At 42.6% G+C, this 26,936-nt stretch overlaps 1 protein-coding gene across 1 annotated transcript in view; it reads right to left on the reverse strand.

Annotated features, from left to right (window-relative positions):
• Window positions 1-16,383, reverse strand: part of LOC128132811 (transcription initiation factor IIF subunit alpha-like) — a 29,753-nt gene extending 13,370 nt beyond the window's left edge. Inside the window, exon 1 of the mRNA XM_052769792.1 lies at window positions 16,322-16,383. Coding sequence (XP_052625752.1) covers window positions 16,322-16,383 — 62 coding nt within the window. The remainder of the gene's footprint in view (window positions 1-16,321) is intronic.
• Between the last annotated feature and the right edge of the window lie 10,553 nt (window positions 16,384-26,936).

The raw sequence follows: 26,936 nt of genomic DNA on the forward strand, positions 1-26,936 counted from the left end.
GGTTCCCGAGCAATCGGAGGAAGGGAACAATAGTCGCATTATGAGTCAAGTTGGGACTCAAGGAGAACGAAGGAACAATCCGGAAAGTAGAAACAACAAGGATGGGCGAATGTACAAGAACTTCTTGGGCGCCAAACCGCCAAGTCTTTCTGGGAGCCCAAAGTCTGTTGAGATAATGGATTGGATCTCCGAAATGGAGATGGTGTTTGAAAGTTGCGACTGTAGCAACAAACAAAAGACTGTCTTTGCAGTCAGACAACTGAAGACTGGAGTCTTGAGTTGGTGGAAGTTGTTGGCAGATACTATGCCACGAGGAGAAGCCCTGAAAATGTCATGGGAGGAGTTCTTGGAGCAACTAAGGGTGCAATATTATTCAGAGATAGATCTGATTGATCTGAACAATGAGTTCCAAAACTTGAAGAAGGGGAAGATGAGCATAGACGACTATGCTACTGCATTCACTGAGAAAATGAAGTTATTTTAGTACCTAGTGCCAACGAAACTCTCCAAGATTAAGAGGTTTGCTAATGGATTGCCTGCCGACTTTGGTCCGACAGTCAAGATGGCAACTACTCTGAAAACGGCTGTTCGTGCAGCTAAGAATGTGGAGGCCCAGCAGAAGGAAAAGGGTCTGGAAAGGATAGATGTTGGAGAAAAGAGGAAGTTCGATGGAACTTCAGGGTCCAACAAGAAAAACAAGTTCTCGAAGTCTCGTTCGAGGGGAAGTGGAGGTGAAGCGAAATGGTGCGACAAATGTAAGAAGAAGCATCATGGAAGATGTGAGGTGGTGAACACATGCTACACGTGTGGAAAGCCTGGGCACTATGCCAATGAATGTACCCTCACTAAGAAAGTTTGCTATGGTTGTGGTGAGGAGGGACACATGTCGAAGGACTGCCCAAAGAAGAAAGAGGCAGCTAGACCCAACATTCCACCAAAGCCAAAGGCGAGAGTATTCCAGATGACACTGGAAGCTATTAAAGATGAAGCTGATGTCGTTTCAGGTACCTTTCTTGTTAACGAATTGCATGCCCAAATTTTATTTGATTCTGGAGCCAACTACTCCTTTATATCGCATGAATTTGGTAGAAAGCTAGCTTTGCCTGTTGTTAGACTAGATGATGCCTTATTAGTCGAAGTTGCTAGTGGCAAGTTTGTACCTGTTAGCCATCGTATGAAAAACATCTTAATTGATCTGAATGGGAATAAGTTCCACGAGGAATTATTGCCTATCGAACTTAATGGTTTCGACATCGTATTGGGAATGGATTGGCTTAGCGCCAATGACGCAGAAATTTTATGCAAGAAGAAGATAGTCAAAGTAAACCCGCCTGGGAAAGATTCGTTTATGGTGTATGGGGACAAACGCAGAGTGAATTCTGGAATCATTTCATTGATGAAAGCCAGAAAATGTTTGACCAAGGGGTGTATGTGACATCCCCAAAATCACGGCCAGAAAAGACCGATTTTGTTTATGCTTTATAAAAATCAGAGTACTTCATTTTATAAAAAGGTTGCGGAATTTGTTCCCAGAAAAACATGGTAAATACGTTATTAAAACATTTTCGAAGAAACGTATTTATTTTATTTTAAAATGTTTGGGATGTCATCGTTAATACCGAAACATAAGCATAAACAGAACTTACAATGATTTACACTAGTGATCTACATCTCTTTTAAATCTCTCAGTGTAATGTCACTTCACTTCGTCACCTGTGATATATATAAACTGAGTGGGTCAGGTTGGGAAACCTGGTGAGTACATAGGGTTTTCAACCCACAATAATATAATTATTATGTTCAATCAAACAATCAACCCAATTACCCATCCCCATTATCTTCTTTACTCTTTAAGGATTTAACCTAAGAGTCATCTATCCTGCATTCGTTTATTCCCAAGTCCCTTACTTCCAGGGTTATGGGACTGGCACTAAATCCATAGCTGCCAATGTTCGTTCATAAAGCACTAATTCCATAGCCGCTATAGTCTATTCATCGGGTACTAAATCCATAGCTACTAGTCTTTATCTAATAGGTACTAAGTCCATAGCTACCAATGTTCAACAGGTACTAAGTCCATAGCTACCAATTCCTACAGGTACTAAATCCTTAGCTACCAGCGTCTAACTAATAGGTACTAAGTCCATAGCTACCAATTCCCAACAGGTACTAAATCCATAGCTACCAACGTCTAAAAGGTACTAAGTCCATAGCTACCGGTGTTTGTCCCATAGGCACTAAGTCTATAGCTGCCAATGTATACTCACGTCATCTTCTATCTCTCATCATTCATCTACCCATCTCATACCCAACATTTTTGTATATATAAAATACGTATACAGTTTAAGTCCTTTAAAACATGTATAAAACGTTCAACCAACATAGACAACAAGTATTCAGATAATGTGCACACATAGCACGTAGTTTATATAAAATACTTCATATCTATGTGTAAGATGAAAGGGACTATGCACTCACTTGAAAGGTGGTGAGTCGGCACTCGGACAGCACTTCGTTACTCTTAAAACAATTATCCCTTGATGAAACCTAGTATCATTACCACTAGAGTTTAGTCTAACGCTTGACGAGACTAATTTAATAGTCTAGCTATTATTACTATTATATAAGCGTTAAATAACACTCAATATAACTCATAATAATAGCCTAAATAATTATTTTAAGGTCCTAACAATGTTACTATAATTAAATAAAATCTATATTAAATATACTATAGGCGTAGCTCACTTACAGCGGGTTTTTATTAAAAACCGGACTTCGCTGGAGCAGCGTTTCCGAGCCGAAAGCTTTTCTTCTCGGAGCCGTCGGGCGCTCCGGGGCTTTCTTCTCGTGATAGGGAGGTTCCCTAGACTTGGGAGGGGTTTAGGGAGGTTAGAGAGAAGTTAGAGAGAGAAAGAAAGGCTTATGGTGTGAAGAAAATATGAGGAGTTCACCCTTGTATTTATAGGAAGTGTATAGTAAAGTAGTCTCCAAGCTTCGTCCGTAACTTTTGCATACGAGCTCCGTTTTTGTCTGTCTTTTTACTGTTGAGTTCCTATTAATGAGATCTTCAACTTTCATTTAGACCTCGTTGGCTAATTCTCATTCTATCTCGGATTTACAAAACTGTATCAAATTCGCCGCGCTCGAAAAGTAGGGACTAAGCTTCGTCCATAACTTTTGCATACGAGCTCCATTTTTGTCTGTCTTTTTACCGTTGAGTTCCTATTAATGAGATCTTCAACTCTCATTTAGACCTCGTTGGCTAATTCTCATTCTATCTCGTATTTACAAAACTGTATCGAATTCGCCGCGCTCGAAAAGTAGGGACTAAGCTTCGTCCATAACTTTCGCATACGAGTTCCGTTTTTGTCTGTCTTTTTACCGTTGAGTTCCTATTAATGAGATCTTCAACTCTCATTTATACCTCGTTGGCTAATTCTCATTCTATCTCGTATTTACAAAACTGTATCGAATTCGCCGCGCTCGAAAAGTAGGGACTAAGCTTCGTCCATAACTTTTGCATACGAGCTCCATTTTTGTCTGTCTTTTTACCGTTGAGTTCCTATTAATGATATCTTCAACTCTCATTTAGACCTCGTTGGCTAATTCTCATTCTATCTCGTATTTACAAAACTGTATCGAATTCGTCGCGCTCGAAAAGTAAGGACTAAGCTTCGTCCATAACTTTTGCATACGAGCTCTATTATCGACGTTCTTTATATCCACGCGTTGGTATTTACGAGTACTACAACTTTCATTTAGATCCCGTCGGCTAAAAATCGACCGATCTAAAATTCAGATTTCGGGTTGTGCACTGCTTTGCTAAATCTTAGAAAAATCATAACTTCCTCATACGAAGTCAGATTTGGGCGTTCTTTTTATCGATGTTCTTAGTTTAACATATTCTACGACTTTCGTTTAGATCGCTAAGGCTAAATCTCGCTCTATCTTAAATTCACTATTTACGCTTCCCGGTATCGTGCCGGTTCCGTCGCGAAACTTCAACGGGTCATAACTTCTTCGTTATAACTCGGTTTTCGGCGTTCTTTATATGTACGAAAACCTTGTAACATACTCTATAACTTGATTAAGATTATTTATTCTAAATAATCTTTTGTCGAAAAGTCGTTTTCGACCCCTATTGTCTCTAATTTGACTAGCCCAGATTTGCGGGCGTTACAGTGTACATCATATCTAGCATTCGTGATTGATGCTAAGAAGGAAAAGAAGGTGATGCAGAATATTCCAGTTGTGTGTGATTATCCGGAAGTATTTCCCGAAGATCTTCCAGGATTACCGCCTGATAGACAAGCGGAGTTCAGAATAGACTTGTTACCAGGAACAACGCCAATTGCAAAAGCACCTTATCGATTAGCACCGACGGAGATGAAGGAGCTAATGATGCAACTTCAGGAGTTATTGGACAAAGGTTTCATTAGACCTAGTTCATCACCTTGGGGAGCTCCGGTGTTATTTGTAAAGAAGAAGGATGGAAGTATGAGAATGTGCATTGATTATAGAGAGCTGAACAAGGCAACAATAAAGAATAGATATTTGTTGCCAAGGATTGATGACCTGTTTGATCAATTGCAAGGTTCGAGCTATTTCTCGAAGATCGACCTAAGGTCAGGATATCATCAGCTGAAAGTAAGAGAGCAGGATATAGAGAATACTGCATTCAGAACACGAGATGGACACTACGAGTTTTTGGTTATGTCGTTTGGACTGACCAATGCTCCAGCAGCATTCATGGGTTTAATGAACAGAGATTGTAATCCGTTCCTAGATAAATCTGTGATAGTGTTCATAGATGACATTCTGATTTACTCGAAAAGCCAGGAGGAGCATGGCAGACACTTGCGAGAAGTGTTGGAAGTTTTGAAGAAGGAGAAACTGTATGCTAAGTTCTCCAAATGTGATTTTTGGATTCGTGAAGTCCAATTCTTGGGTCACGTGGTCAACCAAGAAGGGATAATGGTTGATCCAGCAAAGATTGAAGCTGTGATGAAGTGGGAACAACCGAAAAGTCCCACGGAGATTCGAAGCTTTTTGGGATTAGCCAGATATTACCGAAGGTTTATCCAAGGCTTTTCTTCGATTGCTACTCCATTGACAGCTTTGACCCACAAAGGAGCTACTTATGCTTGGAGTGATAAGCATAAAGAAGCATTCGAGAAGCTAAAGAAGAAACTATGCGAGGCACCGATAGTTTCTCTACCCGATGGAGTTGAAGACTTCGCCGTTTATAGTGATGCGTCTGGGGTTGGATTGGGTTGTGTTTTGACCCAAAGAGAAAAGGTGATAGCATATGCGTCTCGACAGCTGAAAGAGCATGAAAAGAATTACCCGACTCATGATTTGGAGTTGGCAGCGGTAGTTTTTGCTCTGAAAATATGGAGGCATTACCTCTATGGCACGAAGTGCAAACTTTTCACTGATCATAAGAGTCTCCAATATCTCTTTAATCAGAAGGAATTGAATATGAGGCAACGACGCTGGCTAGAATTACTTAAAGACTACGACTGCGAGATACTTTACCACCCCGGTAAAGCTATTGTTGTTGTTGATGCTCTCAGTCGGAAAGTCAATCTTGAAAGGAAAAGGCCAAGAGCGTTGAGAATTGAAGTTGTCTTGACTATTTTGGAAAGTATAAAGAAAGCTCAAAGCGAAGCTTCTGAGAAGAATGACCGAAAGGAGGAACGTTTGGGCAAAGCGTTGGTGTTCGGCGTAAACAGTCATGGACTGAAGGTGTTCCAAGATCGGATTTGGATACCTAAGACAGGAGGAGTTAGAGATCTTCTGATGGAAGAAGCTCACAAAACCATGTACTCGATTCATCCTGGTAGCACTAAAATGTATAGGGACCTGAAACCCTACTACTGGTGGCCGACGATGAACCTTGATGTTGCAAAGTATGTGGCTGAGTGTGTGACTTGTGCGAGAGTAAAGACACAACATCAGAAACCGTATGGGAGTTTAGAACCTTTGCCTGTGCCAATGGGTAAGTGGGAAGACATTGCTATGGATTTTGTCACTAAACTGCCCAGAACAAAGAATGGTCACGACATGATTTGGGTGGTCGTTGATCGATTCACTAAGAGTGCGCATTTCATAGCGGCCAAGGAGAAATGGTCTATGGAGAAGCTTGCGAATTCTTACATGAAGGAAATTATGAGGCTTCACGGTGTTCCGTTAACGATTGTGTCGGATCGTGATAGTCGTTTCACTTCGAGGTTTTGGAAAAGTCTACAAGAGGAATTGGGTACCAAGTTATGTTTAAGCACAACTTATCATCCGCAGACTGATGGTCAGAGTGAAAGAACGATACAAACGCTTGAAGATATGTTGAGAGCATGTACTCTGGAATTCCTAGGTAATTGGGATGAACATTTACATTTGGTAGAATTTTCCTACAATAATAGTTTCCACTCGAGCATTAAGATGGCACCTTACCAAGCTTTGTATGGACAGAAGTGACGTACGCCGTCTTGTTGGCTTGAGGCTGGGGAAAAGCAGTTTATGGGACCGGAGTTGGTTCATCAAACTGCTGAAAAGTTGAAAATAATTAGGGAAAGAATGTTAGCAGCTCAGGATCGTCAAAAGAGCTATGCTGACAAGAAGCGAAGACCGATAACTTTTGAGGTTGGGGATTCGGTTTTGCTTAAAGTCTCGCCGTGGAAGGGACTTATAAGATTTGTTAAAAGAGGAAAGTTGAGTCCAAGGTTTATTGGACCGTTTAAAGTTCTTCAAAGGATTGGGAACCAAGCTTACAAGCTCGAACTACCAGAAGAACTGAATGGAATTCATAACACTTTTCATGTGTGTTATTTGAGGAAGTTCACGGGAGAAGTTCCCGACATAATTCCAATTTCTGAATTGAGAATTGATGAGGAAAAAAAGGTTGATTGAGGAACCAGAGGCAATTGTTGACCGAAAGACTAAGAAGTTGCGACACAAGATGGTTGGGTTAGTGCTTGTCCGATGGAAACACACGAATGGGCCGAATCTCACCTGGGAGACGGAGAGTGACATGATGGGTCGCTATCCGCATTTGTTTGTTGATGTGTGATTCCGGGGACGGAATCATTCTAAGGTGGAGAGAATTGTAACGCCTGTGTTTCCGGGCTTGCCATTTTTAGCAATGTAATAGTCTAGGTTAACCTTTGTAACCCGTTTTGAAATAATAAGGGTGTATTATTTGAGTATTATGTGTTTTGTGCTTAATTGCTTAATTATGTGGTTTGATTAATTAAGAATAAAAATAAGCGTCAAAATTTAAGTGTAAAATAAACTTAATATCTTTGGGTAATGTTGTAGTAGTTGAAACGAGGTTTCCGAATATATATATAGAACGCCCAACTCTGACTTCGTATGAGGAAGTTATGATTTATCGAAGTTTCGACTTAGCGGTATGCAGCCTGAAATACTCGATTTGAGATCGAGCAGTTTTTAGCCAAAGCAATCTAAACGAGGATCGAAGGTCTCGTTGTTGGTATCGAAGCGATGAAAAGTTAGGCGAGAACGGACGTCAAACGAAGAAGTTATAAATTTATAACGAAGTTTTTCTGTCGCGGTCTATTAAAAACAAAAAATAAAAATAAAGTTAAAATTAGCCGACGGAGTCTAAATTAAAGTTGTAGAGCGTAGTCTCACCTTCGCGTGGATATAGAGAACGTCGAAAACGGAATTCGTATGAAGAAGATATGAATTTCCGAAGTTTCTTAAATATTTTGTATTTAAATTAAATCTTTAAATCCGGCATTATCCGAAGAGGAGTCAGCGATCCGATCCGAAGTACGCCCCGCGTACACCGAAGATGTCGACACTCGCAGCAAGTGGCTTCGGATGACGAACGCAGTGACGATTTCGGACCTGTACGCCCCGCGTACAGGCATACGCCCCGCGTACTCCGAGGCTCCAGCCTCCTATAAATAGGATGCGAGGGCAGCCGGTTCTTATGTTCATTTTCTCTCTTCTCTCTACCGTTTTGCATCGATTTGCGTGCCAGAAATACCCCGAAGCCCCGGTATTATTCTCGAGCCCCGAGGCAAGTCCCGAGATCCCAAAGATCCTGAGAAGTGCGGTTCCCGAGCCGAAGCTCTGCCCGCGAGAAGTTCGATTTTTGTAGAGATCTTCCAGATTTGTTGAGGATTACTACTTCTGCAAGTCGTAGTGTTGTCCGATCATCTTCTGATCAAGTGAGTGTATACTACCTTTCATAAACACGATAATAATACAAGTATGGTTCGAGTGTATTAAGTATATTGTTGTTTATATGTGCGAGTGCGTAGTTACTTTCTTCTAACGCGTAACTATGAAGTATTTTATACGATATACTTGTTATGTGTATATTTTGTGGTTATATGCGTGAATGGATATTCACTTTATTCTATCTCATAGATCTGAATTGCTTTCTATGAAATACGTGTTACGTGGGTATGCCTCATCTGTTATGTGGAATATATATTGAATAAAAATGCTATACAGGTTTTAAACTATGTATGAAAATATATATATTTATCTACTAATATGTTGGGTAGAACATGGGTACATAGTTGGTGTGTAATAAACAGATGAGAGGCCTCGATGTTGTTGTTGTTGTTGATCTAGTTATTTAGCGGAGTATGGATAACAAGCACGTACTCTTTCTAGACAGTCCAGTGGAACGCTAGCAGGTTCATAACCTGTAGGTGTTGTGAACGATGTGTTCACCGGTGTACTCTATCCCCCTCATGGTTGCCTTTAGGATATCTATTGTTGAGGAAACCCCTTAGCAGTGATGTCCGTCCCGATGAAAATCCTAGATTAGGTCCCTTGAGATAGATGTTGTTTTAGGGACGTAAAGTGAGGATAACGGGAATGGGTAATTGGGAGAGTGATTGGTTGGTGAAATTAAATATAATTTATTTATTGTGGGTTGAAAACCCTATATGCTCACCAGGCTCCCAAGCCTGACCCACTCTGTTTTAATTGTATTACAGGTAGTGGCGCAAAGGCATAAGATGGTTGAATCATCAAGTTGTTTTGTTTACAAGTCTGTATATGTATATATTTGTTGAATGACTTGTAATGTTATCGTTTATGCTTTATGGTCTGTATCGGAACATGACATCCCGAGTTTTGATTATATAATGACAATGCATCTCTTGAGGAAATGCTTTGATAAATATTATTTTATCATGTTTTGTTTTGGGAACAAATTCCGCAACTCTTTCAAATCAAAAGGATTTACTCTGAAATTATTTAAAAGCATAAATGAAAATCGGTCTTTTCTGGCCGTGATTTTGGGGATGTCACACACAAGAATGAGAAAAGGAGGCTATGTAGGGTTTTCTGAGGTTGAGAGGCTGGTAAGGAGGCCAACGTTTGAGTCATAATGTTATTTATATGGGTCCCAAACCCTAAAAATTAGGCTTTGCAATCAGCACGGGAACGCCCCGCGTTCAGGCTCCGCCTCCAAAGTCCAAATTTGGCATAAATGGTTCCTCATTCTTTCTTCCAAATTCCATAATAACAAGGTCCAAAAGCAGCAAATCGATATATAAGGGACCAAAAATGTAATTAATATATGGACTGGGTGTTACAGTTATCCCCTACTTGAATCAGACTTCATCCTCGAAGTCCACTGTGTCTGGAAATAACTTCGGGTAATGCTCCCTCATCTCTTCCTCAGGCTCCCAAGTCCATTATGAGCCCTTGCGGTGCTGCCACTGTACCTTCACCAGCTCTACTCTCTTGTTCCTCAACTCCTTTGTCTTCCTGTAGAGAGTGGCTACGAGTCTCTCGATGTAATTTAAGCTGTCATCCACCTGTATATCCTCTAAAGGCACAACTACGGAGTCATCCACTAAGCACTTACGCAGCTGGGAGACATGAAAAGTGCTATGTATCTGGCTAAGCTCTGCTCGAAGATCCAAACGGTAAGCAACCCGGCCTACCCGTGCCAAAACCCTAAACTGACCGATGTAACTGGGGCCTAGCTTGCAGTGCTTCCTTAACCGGATGAGACCTTTCCAAGGTGACCCCTTCAGGAGGACCAAGTCGCCCACCTAAAACTCCAAGTCTGAATGGCGCTTGTCGGCATAGCTTTTCTACCGACTCTGAGCAGTTTGGAACCTGCTCCGGACCTGCTGGATCCTCTCAATGGTCTTGAGTACTACCTCTGGACTCCTCATGACCATTTTTCTGACCTCGCCCCAACAGATTGGGGTCCTACACTTCATCTTGTAGAGCATCTCGAAGGGAGGTTGGTCTATGCTGGCGTGGTAATTGTTGTTATACGAAAATTCCGCGAACGGAAGATACGTATCCCAACTGCCACCGAAATCCAAGAACATGTGCGCAGCATGTCCTCGAGTTTCTAGATCGTCCTCTCCCTTTGTCTATCCGTCTGAGGGTGGAAAGCGATGCTGTAGTAGAGACGACTACCCATCTCTTCGCGAAACCGCTTCCAAAATCGGGAAGTGAAACGAACATCTCGGTCTGACACCACAGAGACAGGCACTCCATGTCGTTCCACTATCTCCTGCACAAAGATCTCGGCCAGCTTCGTAGCCGATATACTCTCCTGGATCAGGATAAAATGAGCACTCTTGGTCAATTGATCCATGATGACCCATATCGAATCTACTCCACGTGCGGTCCTGTGAAGCTTGGTGATGAAATCCATGGTGATATCTTCCCATTTCCACATGGGAATATCCAACGAATGCATCTTGTCATGGGGTCGCTGGTGCTCAGCCTTGACCTTCATGTAGGTTGAGCACCGCTCTACATAAAATGCTACGTATCACTTCATGCAGGGCCACCAGTAATCAGGGTGAATATCCCAATACATCTTCGTCCCCCTGGGGTGGTTGGAGAACCTCGACTTGTGGGCCTCATCCATCAGAACCTGTCGTACTCCGCCCTAGTACGGAACCCAGACCCTCCCATGCAGGGTCAACAACCCACGATTGTCATAGTAAAATGAGGCCATCAGGCCTATGATCCGCTCACACTTCCGACGCTCCTCCTTCATACCCTCGACCTACGCTTCTCGGATCTGCTCCAACAACGGAGTAATCACTGTCATCCACAGACATATGTCTCGAATTGGGGACGCCACTGCCTTGCGGCTCAGGGCATCGGCTACCATGTTGGCCTTGTCCGGGTGGTAAATGATCTCACAGTCGTAATCCTTCACCACTGACGATGCCTCATGTTCAGATTCCGTTGATCCATGAGGTACCTCAAACTCTTATGGTCCGGGAAATGGTACAACAACCCCGTAAAGGTAATGCCACCAAATCTTGAGGTCGAAAACCATGGCCTCCAGCTCTAAATCATGTGTCAGATAGTTCGCCTCGTGAGGCTTCAACTGCTTCGAAGCGTAGGCGATGACGTGCCCTCTCTGCCTCAATACTGTACCCAAACCCGAAATGGACGGATCTTAGTATACTACAAAATCCACAATGCCTTCTAGCAGGGCTAAAATTGGCGCCTCGCACAACCTCTGCATCAACGTCTCGAACGCTGCCTGCTGCTCCGACCCTAAGAGAAATACAACGATCTACTTCGTCAGTCGGGTCAATGGTGCTGCATCTTGGAGAAGCCCTGTATGAGTCTCCGGTAATAGCCATCTAACTCAGGGAAACTCCGAATCTCAGATGGAGACTTCGGAACTTCCCATCTCATCAGAGCCTCCACTTTGGTCGGGTCAACCAAAATACCGTCCTGGTTAACAAGGTGCCCCAGAAACTACACCTAGCGCAACCAGAAGTCACACTTGGAGAGCTTGGTGTAGAAGCTCTCCTTCCTGAGGGTATCCAGCACGTCCCGCAAGTGCTCCTCATGCTGACCCTATGTATTGGAGTAAACCATGATGTCATCAATAAAGACTATCACAAAACGATCCAACATTCGTCTACATACGCATTTCATGAGGTCCATGAACACGGCAGGGGCATTGGTGAGCCCAAAGGGCATCACCACAAACTTGTAGTGGCCATATCGAGTCTAGAAAGCAGTCTCATGTATATCCTCATCACTGACTCACATCTGGTGATAACCCGATTGAAGATTAATCTTGGAGAACCAAGATGCACACTGTAGCTGGTCAAACAAATCATCAATCCTCGGGAGGGGATAACGGTTCTTCACCATTACCTTATTAATCTCCCGGTAGTCTATGCACATTCGATATGACCCCTCCTTCTTCTTCACAAATAGGATTGGGGTTCCCCATGGTGAACTGCTCCGTCTGATGAAACCCTTGTCCAACAAATCTTACAGCTGTGTAGAGAGCTCCTGCGTCTCGGGAGGAGCCAACCGATATGGTGCCTTGGCTATCAGAGCTGCACCAGAGATGTCACACCCCGAAACCAATGGCGGAAACGTTCCGGGCCGGAGGACGTCATGTAAAGTATCACAACCGATGTACATAGTAAGCGTAGTAACACAACAATTACATTACATAGAAGTATGTACATTTGTTTGAAAGTAAAGTTTTACATGATTATAGATATATATACATCCAAAATGAACAAAAGTAAAGACGAGACTTCTATATGCTCCGTCTTCTCCAAAAGATCACGGGGTACCTGTCTAACGTGAACCTGAGAATACAAGTAGTTTTAGAAATATCAACATAAAGCTTGTGAGTTCATAAGCGGTTTCTTTCTAGAAAAGAACAAGTTTCCTTTGGTTTTCTGAAAAAGTTGATATCCAAGAAAATCCCATATTTTCTTATAAGAGAAGTTTAGTTATCCATTTGTTACACAGTCTAGTTAAGAACAGTTCAGTTATCCCAGGAAAAACCCTTATTTTCCTTAAAAGTTTGTGGTTGGTTATCCATACACGAATGTCGAATATGTACTATACTTAATGATGGGACATCTGCCTCCGACGAGTCTTCTTGTCTTCTGCTCCGATGGAGATCTGACATTACAGTGCAAACCCGTTAGAGCCGTCCCAGGGACTGTGCCACGGGAGCGGGCTCCGACGGTCAAGTTAGATCAACTAGAAGATCTGAGATGGTCCCCCATAGCTGGAGAGAACCATCTAGGTGCTGGTGGTGGTGTATGGTGGTTGACGGCAACGGGTGGCGGCTGAGCCACCCAGCCGGAGTATAGTGGCGGCTAAGCCATGGGGGAAGATCTAGGGAAGGAGTCCCCCTCCATGGAGGAGGTACTATTCATTATACAGGGGACAATTAGGTCAGGCCTTGGGCCTGCCCAAATCAGGCCCAACTAGCAAGGAGCTGGGTGAGGCCGCCCAAATCAGGCCCAACTAGATTTGTGCGCCTCTCCCATTAGGACCTGACGCACGCCTCCATGGTACGGCACCCACACCCTACAGTGTAGTGTCAACAATCCTCGACTGTCATATTCGAAAGAGGAAACCTGACCCACAATCCTCTCACTCTTCCGATGTTCCTCCTTCATCGCCTCCTGCTGAGCCTCCTGAATCTGCTCCAGCAACGGAGTCACCACTGTCATCCTCAAACACACATCCCTGATCGGTGCTGCCTTGCGGCTAAGAGCATCGGCCACCACATTGGCCTTTCCCGGGTGGTAAAGGATCTCACAATCATAATCCTTCACCACATCAAGCCACTGACACTGTCTCATGTTCAGGTTCGGCTGATCCATAAGGTACCTCAAGCTCTTGTGGTCCGTGTAAATCGTACAGCGAACCCCATAGAGGTAATGATGCCAAATCTTGAGGGCAAATACCACAGCCCCCAGCTCCAAATCATGCGTCGGGTAGTTTGCCTCGTGAGGCTTCAGCTGCCTCGAGTCGTAAGCAATGACATGCCCTCTCTGCATCAATATCGCGCCCACACCCGAGATGGACGCGTCGCAATAAACAACGAAATCCTCCACGCCCTCTGGCAGGGCTAAGATTAGACGAAATTCCTAAGCTCTGGTGACACTCAAAGATGTACATTAGCTGTATTTTTGAAGTTCTGGTGCCATCCAAAGGCGTATTTTAGACGTATTTTTCGAAGCTCTGATGACACTCAAAGATGTACATTAGCTGTATTTTCGATGTTCTGGTGCCATCCAAAGGCGTATTTTAGACATATTTTTCGAAGCTCTGATGACACTCAAAGACGTACATTAGCTGTATTTTCGAAGTTCTAGTGCCATCCAAAGGCGTATAATATTAATAATAATCCTATTTTATGATTAGCATGAATCCTTCGTAAATTATAAATATCACATAAATTATAACACTTTATAAAGAGATTCACAATTAGTCTGAAAGCTAACTCTACAAGTTAAACGGTTGGTTAATACGGTTTCTAGTGTTAAAAGCATACGGAATATGAAACATTTCAAAAGAAATAATAAGTTTGAGTACAAGATTTCCTTGTACTTTTGCTTGTATCCCCCCTGAAAACATTGAAAAACACAAGAAAAGGTGTAGGGGTATGAACTCACCAGACGAGAAATGTGCCGGTTAGGATGCTAAGTGTCAGTTTAAGGCTTGAACACGCGCGAGGTTCATATGTAACATGAGGAGATACATAATTGTATCTAGTTAGACTTTGAACTACTAATTAAGTAAGAAAATACACTCTGAGGTGCGAAAACACTTTATATCAAGCGTTAGGAATGATCCGGGTTGCATCTAAGGGTGTGTAGGGCCTAGATAAGTAGTTTACTCTTCAAGTGTAAACCCTTAGGGGTGTTTACGGTCCAAAGACCATATCCCCATGCGTTTACGGTCGTAAACTCATGGGTGTTGTGTTCTTGGATGGTTAAGGGTCTTACATTGCTCAAGGGAAGGTTCTAGGGTTGATTCCATGGCTTAGGAAGTGATCGGGACTTGAATTGACCTTGGAAAAGGAGTTTACGGTTCTTGAAGGACACTTGGGGAGTTTACTACCATAAACACATGATTGTACCGCCGTAAACTCATGCTTTTCCATGAATCATGTGTTTTGGTGGTTGTAGGTTAAGCATACAAAGTTCTAGACCCAATTCTAAGCCATACAAGGTGTTAAGGGCACTTAAACACCCCTTGGAGGAGTTTACAGTTTTGGGAGACCTTCCCAAACCGTAAACTCAAATATGGCTCATTTTTGTATGTTTTGGTGCATCACATGAAGGAATACAAGGTTCTAGGTACTCATGGAAACTTTTGGAGGTGTTTAAGGGGCAATTTAACACCTTAAAAGGTCTTTATGGTCCATGAAGGTATGTTTACGGTCCAAGAATGTTCTTGGGCCTTAAACTCATGTTTACTACCCAAAAGTCAAGATTTTTGGTGTTCTAATCTCTTACATGCAAGTCCTTAAGTCTTATCTAAGCACTAGAAGGGACTTGGAAGGGTTTTGGGGCATCAAAACCCCCCTTTAAAGGAGTTTATGGTTTTGAGAGGGTCTCCCAAACTGTAAACACTTGTTCTTGAGTGTTTTGGGTGATTTAAACATAGATTAGCATGCCTAACAAATTGAACAACAAGGTAGGGTAGATTACTTACAATTTTGGAAGCTTGAAGAGGCATTTTTCGATCAAACTCGAGTTTTAGAGAGATAGTAGAGAGAGAAAGTTATGAGGTGGTGGTAAAAAGCTAAATTGAAGTTCACTCATCCTTTATATAATGCTTGAGCTTGTGGCCCGATGGAAATCTACCCGATACTGATGTTAAAAGAGGCTTATGGTCGTACCCTATTTAGTTGTCGTAACCCGACATGGTCGAAACTAAAAAATTTCCAAATAAAAATTTGGGGCGTTTTCACGTGTTTCAAATGGGTTTGGACACTCACGAGGTCATAATAAAAGTCTCAATTTAAATGACTTAATCCAAAATGTTAACTGAAAATTTTCGATAAAATAATTTTTTATTAACGGAAATGGGTTTCGGCAACGGAATAAATTACGGGTTGTCATATTATCGCCCCGTTAGAGGAAATTTCATCCCGAAATTTAGAATTAAGATACAAATCATGGAATTAGAAAGAGATGCAGATATTTCTGTTTCATCGAGTCTTCGCGCTCCCAAGTGAATTCGGGTCCCCGGTTGGCATTCCAGCGAACCTTCACTATCGGGATGCAGCTTTGTTTCGTACGTTTGATCTCTTGATCCATGATTTCGATTGGTTCTTCCACAAAGTTCAGACTTCCGTTGATCTCGATCTTATCAATAGGGATCACGAGGGTTTCATCGGATAGACACATTTTAAGATTAGAGACGTGGAAGATAGGATGGATGTTGCTAAGTTCTTGAGGTAGTCGGAGTTTATAGGCTACGGGACCGATCCTAGTGAGGATCTCGAAAGGTCCTATGTACCTCGGGTTAAGTTTCCCGCGCTTTCCACAGCGTATCATACCTTTCCAGGGTGAAACCTTTAACAGGACACGATCTCCAACCTGGGATTCCAGAGGTTTCCATCGTTTATCGGCGTAATTCTTTTGTCTGACTTCATGTGCTTTCAGCTGTCTCGAGGCATAAGCAATAACTTTTCCTCTCTGCATAAGCACACAGCCTAAACCCTGATCGGATGAATCGCAATAGACAACGAAATTCTCTGTTCCTTCGGGCAGGGACCGAATAGGTGCGCTGCATAGGGCTCGCTTCAACGTTTGGAATGTTGTGTCTTGTTTCTCACTCCAACAAAAGGGTACACCTTTCTGTGTCAGAGTGGTTAGGGGTTTGGTGATTCTGGAAAAATTCTAAATGAATCTGCGATAATAGCAGGTGAGACCCAAGAATTAACAGATTTCTGTGGGTGTCTTCGGTGCTGACCAATTCTCTATCGCTTTGATTTTGGGCAGGTCCACGTGTATACCCTCCTCACTTACCACGTGACCAAGGAAAGCTACTTTCCGAATCCAGAACTCGCACTTGGAGAATTTCGTGTACAGCTTCTCTAATCTAAGAGTTTCCAACACTAATCTCAAGTGTTGTTTGTGATCTTCCTCGCTTCTAGAGTAGACATGTATGTCGTCAATGAACACGATGACGAACTTGTCCAGAAAGGGGCGACACACCCGGTTCACCAGGTCCATGAACATAGCCGGTGCATTGGTTAGACCGAAGGGCATCACTACGAACTCGTAGTGTCCATATCGAGTCCTGAATGCCGTCTTGGAAACATCATTCTCGTGCAATCGAAGCTGATGGTACCCTGATCTGAGGTCTATCTTCGTGAAGTAACTGGCTCCCTAAAGTTGATCGAAAAGGTCGTCTATTCGAGGAAGAGTATATCGGTTTTTGACGGTCAACTTATTCAATTCACGATAGTCTATACACATCCGAAAGGATCTATCTTTCTTCTTCACAAATAATACCAGGGCTCCCCAAGGTGAGGAACTCGGTCTGATGAACCCTTTTTCGAGCAGCTCATTGAGCTGACTGGATAACTCCTGCATTTTTGTTGGAGCTAAGCGATACAGAGACTTGGCTACAGGATTAGCTCCAGGAATTAGGTCGATGCGAAACTCGACTTGACGTTCGGGAGGAATTCCCGGGAGCTCTTTAGGAAAGACATCAGGAAAGTTGCAGACTTCGGGGATGCTCTCGAGGTCCTTAACTTCCTGTTTCATGTTGATTACATGAGCTAGGAATGTGTAACACTCCTTTCGCAAGAGCTTTTGAGCTTTGATGCAGAAAATGATGCGGAGATTGGAACTGAGTTTATCGTCGTAGATTATGAGAGTCTGACCAGAGGGGAGATTAAGACGGATGGCTTTTTCATAACAAAGGATATCAGCATGATTGGGACTCAACCAATCCATGCCAATGATAACATCAAATCTCTTTATGGAAACTGGCATTAGGTCAATGGGAAAAGAGTGATCGTTCAGGGTAAGGGTACAACCTATGAATATATCGCTAGCGCTTTCTTTCTCACCGTTAGCCATCTCGACGATAAATGTTTCGGTTAATGGTTGGGGATTATGCTTAAGGAGATGTTTGAATGAATAGCTAACAAATTTTCTTTCAGCATCAGAATCGAAAAGGATTGCAAGCATAAGAGTTTTCGAGGAGGAACATACCTGTGGCAACGGTGGGATCGGGGATTGCCTCAACTCGTCCCATAGTTAGAACTCTCCCGGTGTTGCCAGTTGTTGCTGCCTTGGGGCAGTTTCGCTTGAAATGCCCGACTTCACTGCAACCATAGCAGGCCTGACTGACACCCGCTCTGGAAGCTTGATTGGTTGATTGGGTTGGTGTTCTGCAGTTTCGCGCAAGGTGACCCTCTTAGCCACAGTGTTTACAAAACTTTTCACGACATGGGTCAGGGATACGATGGTGGTAACTGCACCTATTGCACCATGGGAGGGTACTAGTATATCCACTGGTAGGTGCTTGAGCTGAGGAACTGACGACAGAAACAGCAGTAGGGGTACTAGCAGCGTGGACTGCCACAGTTTGCTCATTCTTCGAGGACTCCTGCGAAGACTGACTTTTCTTCTGCTTCCAAAATTTTCTTTTCTCACCACTCCTTTTTGTCGGTTCAGGAGTGGTGGTTGCTTCCTCAATATCATCTTCGTAGTCGATCCAAGTTTGTGCTACGCATTTGGCGCTGTCGTAGGTATCTGGCTTCCCAACTAAGACATTACCCTTGGTTGGCTGGGTCAGCCCCCAGATAAATCTCTCAATCTTTTTACTCTCCGGGGTAACCATTCCCGGGAAGAGAAGCGCCAAGTCATCAAATCTTGAAGTGTAAGTGGCGATATCGGAACCCTTCATCTTCAGGTTCCAGAGTTCATGCTCTAGCTTCTGTATTTCGCCCCGCGGGCAGTACTCCGCAAGTAGAAGCTCCTTCATGATCTCCCAACCCATAGCATTGGCTACAGGTAGGGTTAAGGATTTGACTAGGACATTCCACCAAGTCAGGGCTTTATCGGTGAACGTGCATGCACCGAACTTCACCTTATCAGTTTCAGAGCAGGCACAGATTTCGAAAATAGACTCGATTTTCTCGAACCATCGGGTTAGGGTAATGACACCTCCAGTGCCATTGAAGGGTGTGGGTTTCGTGTTCATAAAGTCTTTGTAGGAACACTCCTTCCAGTGTCCCTGGCCACCTTCCTGGTTTTGGGGCTGAGTACCACCTCCTGCCCCGCCTGAACCATCGGGGTTCATTTGTGACATAACAGTAGCCACAGCAGCAGTAACAGCTACTTGGAATATGGCAGGATCAAATGGAGAGGGAGGTGGTGGTGGAGGAGGATTGTTATTCTTTGAGCTGGGTCTTTTCCTTAGAGGCATCTTGATCTAAAATGATCAGGAAAGAGAGGATGGTAAGTCCTCTAAATGGAATCGAGAGATATGAAACAAGATATATCTCGTTATGGCAGATATAGAGTTATACTTAAGCGATAAAACAGGAAAGAGCTATCAAAGCAGGTAAACTATCGCTAAGGAAAGAATGAGTAGCAACACTCGGAATGAATTTCTACAACGTATTCGGCTTTGGCTAAAATACTCCCATATTATTTAATGTTTCTGCAACGATGAATCATTGTTTGGATATTAGGTAAGTTTTAGACATGCTGCACACCACAGTCACTCCCAAGCACATGTTGGCCGTGTCTCGAATGAATATAGTTGATCAGGCTATATTGACCCTAGACACGACTACATAACTGCCCAGGTTTAACCGCAGTGTACAACACCCAATTACTTATGTTTTGTTCTACTCGTAGTTACGGTATCTGATGATTAGGTATTCTTGTATACTTTTGAAAAATACCTATATTTTTAAGTATACTTTTAGTTCAGAGCACTTCGGCCCCTTAGTGTTTATAGTCTTCTACCATGTAAGGTTCGGTATACTTATTTCACTATAAACAAGGGCTCTGATACCAATCTGTCACACCCCGAAATCGATGGCGGAAACGTTCCGGGGCGGAGGACGTCATGTAAAGTATCACAACCAATGTACATAGTAAGCATAGTAAACACAACCATTACATTACATAGAAGTATTTACATTTGTTTGAAAGTAAAGTTATACATGATTATAGATATATACATCCAAAATGAACAAAAGTAAAGACGAGACTTCTATACGCTCCGTCTTCTCCAAAAGATCATGGGGTACCTGTCTAACGTGAACCTGAGAATACAAGCAGTTTTAGAAATATCAGCATAAAGCTGGTGAGTTCATAAGCGGTTTGTTTCTAGAAAAGAACAAGTTTCCTTTGGTTTTCTGAAAAAGTTGATATCCAAGAAAATCCCATATTTTCTTATAAGATAAGTTTAGTTATCCATTTGTTACACGGTCTAGTTAAGAACAGTTCAGTTATCCCAGGAAAAACCCTTATTTTCCTTAGGAGTTTGTGGTTGGTTATCCATACACGAATGTCGAATATCTACTATACTTAACAAGAATTTTATTTTCGAAACTCTAATTTCGCTCAGAGGAGTATATTAATAGACGTATTTTCGAAACTCTAGTTTTACTCAGAGGAGGATATTAGACGAAATTTTGAAGCTGTGGTGACACTCAAAGACGTACATTAGCTGTATTTTTGAAGTTCTGGTGCCATCCAAAGGCGTATTTTAGACGTATTTTTTGAAGCTCTGATGACACTCAAATACGTACATTAGCTGTATTTTCGAAGTTCTGGTGCCATCCAAAGGCGTATTTTAGACGTATTTTTCGAAGCTCTGATGACACTCAAAGACGTACATTAGCTGTATTTTCGAAGTTCTGGTGCCATCCAAAGGCGTATAATAATAATAATAATAATCCTATTTTATGACTAGCATGAATCCTTCGTAAATTATAAATATAACATAAATTATAACACTTTATAATGAGATTCACAATTAGTCTGAAAGCTAACTCTGCAAGTTAAACGATTGATTAATACGGTTTCCAGTGTTAAAAGCATACAGAATATGAAACATTTCAAAAGAAATAATAAGTTTGAGTACAAGATTTCCTTCTACTTTTGCTTGTATTCCCCCCCCCTGAAAACATTGAAAAACACGGAAAAAGGTGTAGGGGTATGAACTCACCAGACGAGAAATGTGCCAGTTAGGATGCTAAGTGTCAGTTTAAGGCTTTAACATGCGCGAGGTTCCTATGTAAAATGAGGAGATACATAATTGTATCTAATTAGACTTTGAACTAATAATTAAGTAAGAAAATACACTCTGAGGCGCGAAAACACTTTATATCAAGCGTTAGGAATGATCCAGGTTGCATCTAAGGGTGTGTAGGGACTAGATAAGTAGTTTACTCTTCAAGTGTAAACCCTTAGGGGTGTTTACGGTCCAAAGACCATATCCCCATGAGTTTACGGTCGTAAACTCATGGGTGTTGTGTTCTTGGATGGTTAAGGGTCTTACATTGCTCAAGGGAAGGTTCTAGGGTTGATTCCATGGCTTAGGAAGTGATCGGGACTTGAATTGACCTTGGAAAAGGAGTTTACGGTTCTTGAAGGACACTTGGGGAGTTTACTACCATAAACACATGATTGTACCGCCGTAAACTCATATTTTTCCATGAATCATGTGTTTTGGTGGTTGTAGGTTAAGCATACAAAGTTCTAGACCCAATTCTAAGCCATACAAGGTGTTAAGGGCACTTAAACACCCCTTGGAGGTGTTTATGGTTTTGGGAGACCTTCCCAAACCGTAAACTCAAATATGGCTCATTTGTGTATGTTTTAGTGCATCACATCAAGGAATACAAGGTTCTAGGTACTCATGGAAACTTTTAGAGGTGTTTAAGGGGCAATTTAATATCTTAAAAGGTGTTTATGGTCCATGAAGGTGTGTTTACGGTCCAAGAATGTTCTTGGTCTGTAAACTCATGTTTACTACCCAAAAATCAAGATTTTTGTGTTCTAAGCTCTAACATGCAAGTCCTTAAGTCTTATCTAAGCACTAGAAGGGACTTGGAAGGGTTTTGGGGCTTCAAACCCCCCTTTAAAGGAGTTTACGGTTTTGGGAGGGTCTCCCAAACCATAAACACTTGTTCTTGAGTGTTTTAGGTGATTTAAACATATATTTGCATGCCTAACAAGTTAAACAACAAGGTAGGGTAGATTACTTACGATTTTGGAAGCTTGAAGAGGCGTTTTTGGATCAAACTCGAGTTTTAGAGAGAGAAAGAGTAGAGAGAGAGAGTAGAGAGATAAAGTTATGAGGTGGTGGTAAAAAGCTAAATTGAAGTTCACTCATCCTTTATATAAGGCTTGAGCTTGTGGCCCGATGGAAATCTACCCGATACTGACGTTAAACGAGGCTTATGGTCGTACTCGATTTAGTTGTCGTAACCTGACGTGGTCGAAACTAAAAATTTTCCAAATAAAAATTTGGGGCGTTTTCACGTGTTTCAAATGGGTTTGGACACTCATGAGGTCATAATAAAAGTATCAATTTAAATGACTTAATCCGAAATGTTAACAGAAAATTTTCGATAAAATAATTTTTTATTAACGCAAATGCGTTTCAGCGACGGAATAAATTACGGGTTGTCACAAGAGACTAGGTCGATTTTGAATTACACCTGTCTCTCCGGAGGTATCCAAGGCAACTCCTTCAGGAGCACATCCAGATACTCCCTCACAAATGGCACATCACTCACGGTCGCATTACCCGCCACCCGGGTATTCATGACGTAGGCGACATAACCTGCGCAACCCTGCTGAAGGTAGCTCTTAGCCCTCGCTGCTAAACACAAAGTTGGCCCATGATGCGGCCTCTCGCCCTGAATCACCAACTCTCCCCCAGTTGGGTCCTGACACGCACTAACTACTGTTCATAATCGATCACCTCCCCATTAGGGCTCAACCAATCCATGCCTATGATGACCTTGTTCCCAAGCAAAGGAATGGGAACCAAATCCATGAGTTAAGGCTCATCATGCATCCTCAAAACACAGTCTATGAAAACCTCTTATGCCCAGACGGATTGTTCGTCAGCAATCTCGACCTCTAAAGGACAAACTAACATGACTGATGACTCAGAAAACCTTTTTCTAAGAGCAAGAGAGACAAATGATCGGGTAGCCCCCAAGTCAAATAAATCCAATACTGGGATGCCGTTCACATTGAACGATCCTAAAAAACACATAAAAATAGAACATAAATATCATAACCGACATGTAATAAGAGTTAGGGAGAAGAAAACATACTCGTCACCACATCCGGTGTGGCACGCTCCTCTTCAGCAATCAGCTAGAAGGCTCTGCTCCTCAGCATTGGAGCATCTATCTTGCCCTGTTGGCAATTCGTGATCCGCAGGGTCGCTGGAGCCGGTTCCGCCGCTGGTGCTCCTTATGTCAATGTCGGGAAGTTAGCCTTTTTATGGCCCTTCTGATTGCAATGAAAGCAAATCAAGTTTGAGGTCTGAAGGGTGGGGGTAAGGGCAGTACAGTCCATGCGAAAGTACCTAAGCTTGCCGCACTTGTAGTAACCCGATGACCCTAATCTAAAACACCCTCATGCGTCTTGCTGCATTTCCCACAACGGCTCCGGCCCTGCTGGCCCTTCGACCTAGAGTCGAATCCTTTGGGTTTCTTCCCTGAAACCCCAGTCACCTACCCAGCCTCCGCCTTCCTCTTCCGGATGTGCTCTATATCAATATCCCTCTCTCTCTCGCCCTGGCTATCATATTCTCCAAAGTTGGGCATGTTGAGTAGATGGCATGTTTCCGGATGTCTGCTCACAACATATTACCGGGTCTTCCTCGTCTCCTCATCACCCGCATACTGGGGCACCAGTAAGGCGCTCTCCATGAACTTGGTAGTAATCTCCGCCACCGACTCAGCCGTCCGCCTCATGTCAAGAAACTCCCTGGCCAGCTGCTGAATCTCCACAGCTGGCGCAAACTCAACCTTAAACTTGGTCACAAAGTCCAACCAAGTCATAGCCTCAATGGTTTGGGCTCCCAACGAATCACTGACTGCCTCCCACCAGTCCCTAGCTCTGTCTCTCAAACAACCTGTAGTATACCGGACATTCGACCCCTCAGGGCAGAAGCTCGTCAACTGTGCAGACTCGATGTCTGCAATCCATCTCTTCGCCACAACGGGGTCCTTCTCCATCAACTCAATGATCCCTTCCTTGATCGACCCGAAAATCACCGGGGTCGCCTCAAGGATGCCTTTTGTAATCTCAGATGCGATGAACTCGCATAATCCGTCATCAACCGGCTCGGAACAAGCACCCTTGTGACATATACTATTGTAACATCCCAAATTCCAAGACCAAAAATTTCATTTTTAATTTACAGATTCATAAAAAAGATTACTGAAAATGCCATCAATGTTATCTCATATCATGAAAACCATAAGTCAACCATTTCAAAAACATATCATAATAAAATAACGTCAAAGTACAAATCCCAAGAATCTCATGTGCGGAAAATCGTGTGTGTGATGCACTACTACCGTGTTGGCTCATTTCCCTTCGAAGAAGAAGGACTTGAAACGAAAACTGAAAAATGTAAGCACACAGCTTAGTGAGTTCCCCCATCATACCACATACCATACAATAAACATATTGTCTAACATATTCGGGTACTGGACTACCCCTTCGGTCTCTTTCAACCAGTAACTGCCTACCAAATCAAGGTGCTTGCCTACCCCTTCGGTCTCTTTCAATCGGTAACTTGCCTAACATATATGGGTGTCGGCCTACCCCTTCAGTCCTTTTGACCGGTACCTCGCCTAGCATATCAGTGTGCTGGCCTACCCCTTCGGTCCTTTCGATTGGTACTGGGGACTATTTCACCCCTTACTTCTACCATATAACATCCTAGCTCAGAAACACATAAGTCATATACTGTCTAGCTTATTAGGGTGTTGGAATACCCCTTCGGTCCTTTTTACCGGTACTGGGGCCTATCCTACCCCTCCCACCACTATCACATAATATAATAGCATACTAGCACATAAAGCATAACATATGGTGACATACCAGATAATTATCATAAAGACAATCGTCTCTATAACTCTTACTAGTAGGTCGGCATTGGTGCATTTGACCCACTTCTATTGGAAGGTAACTCACCTCACAAAGTTGGCTGCTGAATCTCTTGGTAAGGAATCTCTATCTGCTGCTCCCATGACTCCTCGACTATCATTACCAAATAACACTTAGTCAAAATCCAAACAATTCTTCTTAGGGTAAATGACTATTTTACCCCTGATCTAAATGGGCACATGACTTAGGCCCAAATCCACCTAGCCCACTAATGGCCCACTTATGGCCAAATTTTCTAGATTGGGCCCAACTTCCCAATTGGGCCTTCCGTTAAATCCAATATGCAATAAGGTGCATAACCAGGCCAAAAGAACAATCCACTAAGGCCCATAATCAACTAGTCCAAGGAAATGGTCCAAAAAGTCCCACTGTCACAACGAACGCAGGGTGTTCCTCCTTGGTTCAGATCGCAAGCCCCATTGGGAACGCAGCGTGTTCCATGGACCAGGGCGTTTGCATCCAGCTTTCAAAAATGGCCATTAAGCACTTAATGCTTAAGCGATGCTATCCAATCACATATCCAATCTATCTAGGACCTCTAGTGTCATAAAGTCACTGACTTGGTGACTTTGCATGTCCCCATGATTCCAAATCTCAACAAATAGCAATCAACTTCCATAAATGTGGTCCTAACTCTTTCATGAACCTATTAAGACCTCAAAGATCGAAACTTTACTGATGCAGGGATACCTTTTGCATCAAAGGTGGCAACCCTAGGCTTATAAACGAATTTGAGTCATAAACATCCATTATTGGGGACTAAAAGGTCTAAAACATCATTACACTAGATCTAAGCATACTTGAGGAAAGTTGTGTACTTTATACTTTCAAAGAGTCCCAAATGATGATGCTATCCCGGATCTATGAGCTCAAGATACTCAAGTTCCTCTTCACTAGCTTCTCCTTCCTTCTTCCAAGCTTCTAAGCTCCAAAACAAACTTCACAAGGCCAAACACACACAAGAATGAGAAAAGGAGGGTATCTAGGGTTTTCTGAGGTTGAGAAGCTGGTAAGGAGGCCAATGTTTGAGTCATAATGTTGTTTATATAGGTCCCAAACCCTAAAAATTAGGGTTTGCATTCAGCGCGGGAACGCAACACGTTCCTCAGGGGAACACCTCGTGTTCGGGCTCTGCCTCCAAATCTAAAGTTGGCATAAATGGTCCGTCCTTAAAAATTCCATAATAACAAGGTCCAAAAGCATCAAATCGATATATAAGGGACCAAAAATGTAATCAATACATGGACTGGTTGTTACAACTATAACTTGGTTAAGATCATTAACTCTAAATAATCTTCTATTAATAAGTCATTTTTTACGCTTATTGTCTCTAAATTGATTAGCCCAAATCTGTGGGTGTTACACTAATGACTATGCAATCAGGGTAAGCCATTGGGTTATGCTTAATGTTTCAGCAGAACATGAGATTTGATGCATACGACAAACATGCTTCCAGGGACAGGGTCAGGTAAAGATGATTAAATTAAAAATAAACACCCTAGTCTTTTTATTAATATTTTATATTTGGACCAAGCAATCTCACTTTGAGAGTTTAGATAATGCTAAAAGTAACCTTTGAGTTCTAAGAGTCACCAAGATAGAACTCGAAGGTTCCATTCATTGAGATCTATGAAGGATGAGAATGTAGGATCCCTGTCTTCTTGAAGACGCCTTTGGATCTTTGAGGTGATGAAGTTGTAGTGACAGCCTCACTAGAAATTAGTCGTGCCATGCCACCTACCTTCATCTTATATCATTGCAACTGAAAATAGGCTGATCAAGACATAAGAAATATGTTTCCAGAAGAACATCCTTTGACACAGTTATCTGCCATCTGATCTCATCAATATAAAGCAGCATGTCAATCAGTGTGTGCATCAGTGTCAGTGAGAGAGCAGTTATTGCTGAAGAAAAGATGTAGAGTCAGCGTCAACTGGCTCCATAAGGAGAGTGATGCATTCAAGGAATGACATGTTGATCCCTTGAAAGTAG

This window comes from Lactuca sativa, chromosome 3 (genome assembly GCF_002870075.4).
Source record: "Lactuca sativa cultivar Salinas chromosome 3, Lsat_Salinas_v11, whole genome shotgun sequence".
Taxonomy (NCBI): domain Eukaryota; kingdom Viridiplantae; phylum Streptophyta; class Magnoliopsida; order Asterales; family Asteraceae; genus Lactuca; species Lactuca sativa.